General features: G+C 30.4%; 1 protein-coding gene and 1 long non-coding RNA gene across 2 annotated transcripts; both read left to right on the top strand.

Annotated features, from left to right (window-relative positions):
- Nucleotides 1-209: 209 nt before the first annotated feature.
- On the top strand, nt 210-3,080 carry LOC133798453 (WAT1-related protein At2g39510-like). The gene is made up of 7 exons (XM_062236733.1): nt 210-466; nt 704-766; nt 860-976; nt 1,090-1,330; nt 1,444-1,605; nt 2,157-2,308; nt 2,836-3,080. Exons 1-7 carry the CDS (start codon nt 246-248, stop codon nt 3,068-3,070), a joined length of 1,191 nt encoding a protein of 396 aa, XP_062092717.1. The 5' UTR covers nt 210-245; the 3' UTR covers nt 3,071-3,080.
- Nucleotides 3,081-6,585: 3,505 nt separating this feature from the next.
- On the top strand, nt 6,586-8,588 carry LOC133794178 (uncharacterized). Its single transcript, XR_009875132.1, has 3 exons — nt 6,586-6,678; nt 7,281-7,337; nt 8,446-8,588. It is a non-coding gene; the product is annotated as an uncharacterized LOC133794178 (long non-coding RNA).
- The last annotated feature ends 370 nt before the right edge of the window (nt 8,589-8,958 follow it).

The raw sequence follows: 8,958 nt of genomic DNA, 5'->3' as shown, positions 1-8,958 counted from the left end.
CAGGGCTCAAATTTTATATAGTGGATTCCACACATTTTTAAAAAGAAGTGTATCGTGCTTCTCTATGAATTTGCTTTAAAAAGATATAAAAGATAATGGATTATAATACGCATAAGTGGGCCAAGACACATAGGTCCACTTAGGTCATCGGCCTTTAAATCAAGGATTAAAAGAAGGAAACAATATAAATATATATATTTTCCTGGAGAGACGTCTGATCTGGAGTTGGGCTCACAAAAGGAAAAATGTGTAATAGTAATAGTAATAGTAGTAATAAGTGCTTATCTGAAATGCTGAGACGATCAAGGCCATTTGTTCTCCTGATTGTGCAGCAATTTGGCGTTGCGGGAATGAACATCATCACAAAGTTTGCTATAAACGAAGGGAAGAGCCAACTAGTTTTGGTAGTTTATCGACATGTTGTCGCTGCTATTGCTATCGCGCCTTTTGCAATTTTGTTAGAGAGGTATTTTTCTCAAATATATCTACTCTTGTGTCTAGCTTATTATTATTATTGTTATTATTATTACTAATTATCGTAATTAAACTTAATTCATGTGTTTTTTTTTCTTTTTTTCCCACTCATTTAGCTAAATTTTGGTATATCATCCATCAAAGTTATTTTTCCGTAGATAATATATAGCTTATATTGTGCTTTTATATATGTACTATTATAAAAACTTATTAATGTCACGATCAACAGGAAAACAAGGCCCAAGATGACTTACAGCATATTCGGCAAGATTATGTTGCTGGGCTTACTAGAGTAAGCGTTTCTCTATAGGTTATTACTGTTATATATAGTTACGATGAAACGTAAATAAGCTAGCTTAATGCTTCTGTTTCTTGATCAAACCAGACCGGTAATGGATCAGAATTTGTACTACACGGGGATGAAGTACACAACAGCAACTTTTGCTACTGCCATGCTTAATCTTGTTCCGGCATTTGTATTTGTTTTGGCCTGGATTTTCAGGTATTATATAGATAGACAAGTATATTGAGTTTAATATATTTGCATAAAGACATGCTTAATTATGATATGAATTAGTGATTAAGTTTGTAATATATGTATTTATTAATTTGTAGGCTTGAAGATGTGAAAATTACAAGTCTTCGTAGTCATGCAAAGATGTTGGGAACCATTGTCACCCTTGGAGGAGCAATGGTAATGGCCTTGTTTAATGGGCCACCGTTAAATTTGCCATGGACTAAACAAACTTACCATCATGATCACCACTCCATAAATGCTGCAAATAAAGTCTCTATCAAAGGTGCTCTAATGATAATATCATCATGTGTATGCTGCGCGTTTTATGTCATACTTCAAGTAAGTGCTGTTTTTTGTTTTTGTTCTTTTTAATGAACTTTCTTCTTTTCTTTTTATTTTTTATATAAAAAATTATAATAATTTTGCTTTTATATAAATATATAAATATGTAGGCAGTCACACTGAAGACGTACCCTGCTGAACTCTCCTTAACAACTCTTATATGTTTAACGGGAGCCATACAAGGGGCTGTCCTGGCCTTAGGAATAGAGTGGGGCAATCCCTCAGCCTGGTCCTTAAACTCAAAACCCATGTTGGCTGTGGCACTTTATGGAGTAAGAAATTAATTGTAATATATATGGAAATTTTTTGGGTTTTTATTCACTACAGATAGATATTTTTAGTATTTTTGGTATATGGATAAGTTGTAACTATTTTTTGTATATGATGGTGTATAATATAGGAGATCTCCCACAAATTTTTAGCAAATTCCAGATAATTAAGGATGCTGAAATCATGATTTAAATAGCTTATTGCACGCGCTTATAAAAATTGAAACAAGCATGCGTTCAATAAACTGTTTGAATCTTGATTTTTACCTCTTATATTATTTAGAATTTTTTGAAAATTTGTTGAAAATTTGTAGGAGGTCTCTTGTAACTATATTATATAAGTATAAAAAAAATTAGAACTATGTACCAAAAATACTAAAAATACTTATATATATAGTGATTAAAATAATCATTACTATTACTATAGTCATCCCGGCCATATATATGTATATACACTTATTACTGTTTAATTGTTTGTTTGCCACTTAATTTTTTTCATTCTTAATTACTTTGGATGATATAAGATATTATTATTGGTGGGACAATTGTGGCAGGGAGTATTTCGTTCGGGACTTGGTTACTATATTCAAGGTTTAGTGATGAAGGATAAGGGGCCGGTTTTCGTGACTGCTTTTAATCCTTTAGGACTCGTTGTTGTTGCAATAATTAGTTCCTTCATTTTGTCGGAGCTAATGTACTTGGGAAGGTACTTAATTACGTTCTCAATCTTGCTTATATTTATAATTAATCTTTTTATTTTTATTTTCAAATAATGACATATTTTAAATTTATAGGGTGGAGAAAAGTAACGACCTCGTATTTCATTTTCTTATTATAAGTATTTCTATCTTTTCTTTTGCAAATATTTTTCTTTTTTCTTTTTCATAATTTTGTACTGAGTACAAAAATAGATTTGATCCGCTATAATATTATTAGTAATAAAGAAAGATGATAGATATCGGCAAAAATGATAATATTAATTTTCTTACCAAAAAAATTCCCGCCCCATTTAACAATATCTTTCATCATTGTGTAGGCATAATTTATATGCATGAATTCTCATCTGATGTTAATTCTTAGTGTTAAAGTCATATTTAAGCTCCGTTTTCAGATAGCTAGTGATATTAATAATTGCCGAGTGCAGATTTTAGGTAAAGAATCAAGGACTCACAAAATGAATATATATATATAAATAATATAATAAATATATTTATATTGAACTCATTTTTGTAGAGTAATTGGAGCTGTTGTCATTATATTCGGCTTATACATGGTTCTATGGGGCAAGAGCAAAGACAAGCCTCGGTCGAAGCAGATAGAACAAATTTTAGCACCGACAAGAGTTGAACATGACTTGACCACAAATAAGAAAAGTGGAGCACATACAAAGATTTCAAATCAAGAACTTGTAGTCATTGAAGTTGAAGATCCGGACACAAATCTGTCTACAGGAACCAAACCTATATAATATATATATACACACATATATATCGCATGGCATAATTATTATTTCAAGTACTCTCGTGCAAGTTTAATATCAATTCCTACGAGTTATATTCGTGTGCCATTTTATTCTTTCGTATCCTCATAATGCATGGGATCTTCACTCTAAAAAGAGAAAGGTTAGCCATCAAGTTGTAAGATAATTAATTAATATGAAGAGAGTTTTTAAGTGGCTGATCATGATGATCTTATTGCTAAACATACTACTACAAAATAGAGCTTCCTCGGCAGTTTTCTTTAAATACTTTACACTGCGTTTTTTCTAAAAAAAACTGTAATAATATATAGCATTTTTTTAGGTGGGTATTAAATGTAATATTTGAGAGTCATTTCAACATTTTCTCTGCTTATTTTATTTAAGATTAAAATCCTATATTTGTTGTAGTGACACTACAAAAAAATGGCTACGACTTCGATTTTTAAGGTGAAACTACATCGATTTTCGTATAAATTCACAGCAAAAGTAGTTTGGGACAAAGTAAAAGATGGTGAAAAACCGAAGTGGAAAAATACTTTCCACTTTGGTTTTTATGTGTAAACCGAGGTAAAAAGTAGGGTTTCTACTTCGGTTTATACATAAAAACCGAAATAGAAAATCCCCATTTTTTCGACCAAATTTAACTAATTGGATATTAATTCTGGTTTATTTTTTAAATGGCCTAATTCTTAATATAATATTTTTTTTTGCAATTGGAATTAATTCTGATTTTTTTTAATGAAAATATGCTAACTTTTATTAATTAGAAATATCATCCATAAGGATGGAGAGAAGTTCAAAAGATAATGGAAAACAAGAAACTCTAGCATTTATACAATATTATAAATATTTAGGTAAATAGACATTTATACATTGATATAAGTACTTAAGTAAGATAGCATAAACATTAACACATTGACATAAAACTAAACGAACTTATAAACAAAATAGGCTTACTACTAACTTTGACAAGATATCATCACGACCCTTAGTGACGATTTGACTACTACTAACTTTGTGTTTTAGTTCATTTTGCAAAACAAACCAATGATCGATTAAATTAGTAACTCATAACAACACTTACAAATCATTACTTTACTTTAAACACTTACAATTGTTTATTCAATTAGTCTGTCCAAATCTATGACAAGAGTCGTCTTCGTTTCTCACGCTCTAATCCAAATTTCATATCCCTCTACATCTTCCACTCCTAGTTCTTTTTTCTAAGACATCCAACATAATAGAAGTTTAATTATTAAATTTTCCTAAGTCTAACAAAATTTTGGCAGCATAACAACTATATTTTAACATATCCCAAAATTTTAAAACCTGTAAATAACACAGAATATCCCAACATAGTGTGCAAATCTAAAAAGGAAAACAATTAAAAAAATCTAAAAAAAATTGGCAGAGTTTTCTATGTTTTAATAGCATATCCCAATTTCATAATTACATATAAATTCAATACAAATAAACACAAAAGACAACACACATAGTTCCATCATTATATCACTGCCAACATGAGAATTTCCCAAAAATGACTTTACTAAATTAAATATGCATGATTTAACCCTAATTTTATAAATAAAATGTCGCAATAGTAATAAATAAAATTTATAGAGTACTTGCCTCCAATATTACTCTTGAATTCACCTGAAATCAACACCAAATTGGCCACTAAATCAACAAGCCTACTAAAAAGCTTAAACAAAAATAAATAAAAATTAGTTACATAATTAATTAAACTAGTTACCTAATCATTAAACAACATATCAAGCTAGGTAGTTATTGGAATTAAGATCAAACGTCACTAATAATCCAAACATTCTAAGTTATAACAATGACAGCAACACTATTTATTGAAGCTATATTTAAATATTGAAATAACAAGTCATATGCCTTCAAATTGAACACAACTTTCTTAATACAATCATATCCCTCAACACCAAGCTCACCACTGTAACGTCCACTACTACACAATACACTCTACGGGACACCTTTTTAGGACACGCACCTAAATGTAAGTCCTAAAAAATATATCTGGAGTTTTTAGGACTCTTATTGAGAGTCCTTAAAAATCACATTTTAGGACTTCTAATAAGAGTCCTAAAAATGTATGTGAGTCCTAAAAAATATAACTAATTTTTTTAAGATTGGTGACTTTTAAAGGCTCACTTTGGGTGTCCTAAAAATGTATTAAGGACTCCTAAAGTGAGTTCTAAAAACTTTTAAGTAAAATTTGATAAATACACTTATATTTTCGAAATTGGGTATTTTATTAGAGTTAGGGTTCCATAAAATTTCAGCACACACAAAAAAAAAGAGAGAAGAGGGTCTCGGCTGCTGGGGTTTGAAACCATACGGGGCGGCAAGGCAGCGACGGCGACTGGGCAGCGATGGCGGCGACGGTCTCCACGGCAGGTGTGCTTACCACAGCAGGAGGTTTCCTTGGACTCAGGCATGTCGGCGGACTCAGGCAGGGGATTCTCGACCACAACTCCCGGCCACGGCTGGGTGTTTCCTTGGACGAAAGCACGTTGGCGGACGGCGGATGGCAAAGGCAGCACGGCGTCGGCAGCAGGTATGTTATGGAAGGTGTGTTGTGTCTTTTTCATTAATGCCCTGAATCATATGAAGGTATTTCTTCTTATACCTGTCAGTTACATTTTTTATAATAACTTACCAGGAATCATATGAAGACAAAATAAGGTAGTTTAAAAGAAAAAAAAAAATCAGATGAACGAGAAAGTAAACAACTAGTTGTCATAACCATTGATGAACTAATTTCTCAAAAATTATAAAGGAAAAAATAAATAAAGAAGGAAAGAATTGAGTTAGTAAATTCACTTTTTTTCCTAAATTTTCTCTTTGGTTTGATTATTCATACTTGTTTTTCTTTGCTATTCCTTTTTGAGCTGCATAAATAATAAATCTGTGACGGTTCATGTAATTCTGTTGCTATTAATTTAGGAAAAATTACCAGAGAAGCTTGAAACAGTTGGTGCATTTCAAAAGTTGCCCATGGCGATGCAATATTTTGATATTCTTTACTCAACAATAAAGAAGGCCAAGAGAGTTTCTCCAACTAAGGGTAATTGTTTTGGGTGGTTTCTTGTTGACATAACTGCACATAAAGGGATTAGATGGAACTCTGTTTATAGCTTCCACTGCTAAACTAGCTTGTTTATGACATTGGCATTGCCAACATTGCCAAGCGAGAGAGAAATAGAGGTGCAAAGAAGCTTGATGCGCTGATAAAAGTTTGTTCTTAACTTCCATTTGTCATTTATAATTTAAAGTATTTCTTACCAAAAATCATCACCCATTAAATACTCTGAATAGTATTATGTTTTTCACTTTCTACATAAAAATATTGGTAGTTGGTGAGGTTGAGAGGGAAGGAGAGTGATGCTTCTGTAAATTTTTTGATATATTGCTTTCTTTCTCTATCTTCAGGAATTGGCAGTTCCTTTGAGGACTTACATGGAGAGTTTTCCAAAGAGACATACTCTTCATCCATATGAGCGATCTCTTATTGAATTGACTCTTGGAGATAGAAATTATCATTATATTATATCAAGAATTATTGTTATAAGGTAATCTTTGACATTACTTTTTATTATTGGTGCAGTTTAATATATAGGTAGTGTTATATATTCTCTAGCTAGACATATTATTACATTGTTTTAAAATTATAATTTAGGAAGCACATAAAACTTTTATATATGTTACAGCTATATACTTTTTACAATAGCAGAATTATTTAGAGTTAATTATTGAATAAGTTACTCTATCACACTGGGCCTAAACGTGCCATGATATATTCAAATGCCATTTATGTATTTTTAAATACTATTCGGACATATATATGTCACTTATTAATTGAATAAGTTTTTCATATTTTCATTTACTTGAGTCGATTTTAAGTAACTCATATTTTTTTTTAAGGTGTGAAAGTTAAATACTCTACTTTCCTCAAAAAAGAAAAAAGAAGTTAAACACTCAACAACATTCAACAAGTAAAGTCAATATTATTCATACATTTATATCAACTTTTAATTGGAAAAAAAAATGTATATAAACTTTTAATATTACCATTCATACCTTAGTTATATTTTATTTTTCACTCTTTCCATTATTATTTAATTATTTAATTCGAATTTGACTCACTTTCATTATTTCTTATTACATTGTAAAGGTGTTTATGTGCTGAGACGAACTTCAAAGAAACTTTTTTGGCAACAGTTTGCAAGAGGTATGCCTCTAACTTTTATTTTAATACTATGCAAATGTTAGAGGAGTTTGAATATCTTAAATATTCATCCATAGTGTAGTAGGTTCTGGGATTATTATTGTGTGCTACGGTGATAACGGAAGGTTGAGAACTTATGTGTTTTAGTGAAGTAGGATCTGAGAAATTTGTGTGCTGCAGAGATAAAGAAGAAAACTTGTGTGTTGTTTGAATTGATATTGGCAGATGGTTGGTTGTTAGTGTATGGAAAATGTTGTTCGATTTTATGTAGACTTGTCTATGATTATCCTATAATTGAATTGTGTTTGTTTGTTTGATTGGTTTCATTATAACATATACTTGTATGAATGTACTTATTGCGTGTTGGCATACATATATAGCATAGCCTTTTGTACTTCTTGTTTTATATATGTTAGTTTTCTTCTTGACCCTTCTCACTGAAGAAAGGTTTCAAAAAGGAAGATATATAGGCTCTTATTACCAACTTTGGACATCATTTTTGGTGTTATTTTGCTTTGATAGTTTCTTTGTCCTATGTGTTGAAGGATGGTTTGGTGTATTAATGGTTTTCTTAGTCAATGTATTTTGTTCCTCTGCTTTGATGGGGTCAAATAAGAAAATTTAGCTAGAAATAATTGATTATAAACAAATAATTGTTGAGGTTAAACATGAAGTGTTCTGATTTGGTATTTAAACATATATATGTATCTATTGTTCAAATCTTATGAAAGGGTGTATGTTTGTAATTCACTAAGTTTATTTCAACCTTGTGTGTATATTTACTATAAAAGGGTGTTATTGATTAATGAAAAGATGAAAAGGTGTTACTATATGGTTGAAAACCTGTGTGCTATTTGATTTGTTTGACATGTTGGGGTTGAATGTAACAGATGGCTAGACTAGTAAATTAGGGGATATGTTGTCCGATTTTCTATAGATGGTGACATGTTCACTTTTCTCTTTTTCTTCCATTTTCAGTGCAAGATGTGTATTTTACTATGTTTGGCTTTTTTTTCTTTCTATTTTCAGTGCAAGATGTGTACTTTACTATGTTTTAATTTTCTATTTTCAGTGCAAGATGTGTATTAAAGAACTTTTTTATAATGTGCAGGTCTATATTGAGATGCATTTCTTTGGCGCAATACTAGACAACATTGGTAGTTGAAGTTTTTAGAATAAAAAATATATTTCACTAACTTTGTATACATTTCTTGTTTAATATTTGGTGATAATAGAATTTGATTGTAGTATAAACTATCATGTAATATAATTTTGTAAGCCGAGTAGACTAAATATTGAAATTATATTTTTGAGTAATTAATAAAAAATTATTTTGTTGTATTTTCTTTTGAAAATTTTAGAAATCTAACATATATAATACATTTTGGACTCTCAAAGGATATATATTTTTTAAATCAAAATGAAAATTGTAGATGCATTTTTTTTTTAAAATTACTTTTAAGGGCATGCAAAGCGAGTCCTAAAAACATTTTTAAAAGACACTCAACGGGATTTTTTAGGACTAAAAATTGACTTAAAGGCACTCAACTAGATTTTTTAGGACTCGCATTGCGAGTCCTAAAAACTCAATTAAAGGCACTCGACCAGATTTTTTAGGACTCAC

Source organism: Humulus lupulus, chromosome 8, assembly GCF_963169125.1.
Source record: "Humulus lupulus chromosome 8, drHumLupu1.1, whole genome shotgun sequence".
Taxonomy (NCBI): domain Eukaryota; kingdom Viridiplantae; phylum Streptophyta; class Magnoliopsida; order Rosales; family Cannabaceae; genus Humulus; species Humulus lupulus.
Note: the sequence above shows the minus strand (reverse complement) of the source record. Positions and strands in the feature narration are given on the sequence as shown.

Coding starts and splice junctions, on each gene's coding strand:
- LOC133798453 (XM_062236733.1), top strand. CDS start 246: ATGTGTAATAGTAATAGTAATAGTAGTAATAAGTGCTTATCTGAAATG. Junction 1,331..1,443: donor CGTTTTATGTCATACTTCAA/GTAAGTGCTGTT, acceptor ATAAATATGTAG/GCAGTCACACTGAAGACGTA. Junction 1,606..2,156: donor TGGCTGTGGCACTTTATGGA/GTAAGAAATTAA, acceptor CAATTGTGGCAG/GGAGTATTTCGTTCGGGACT.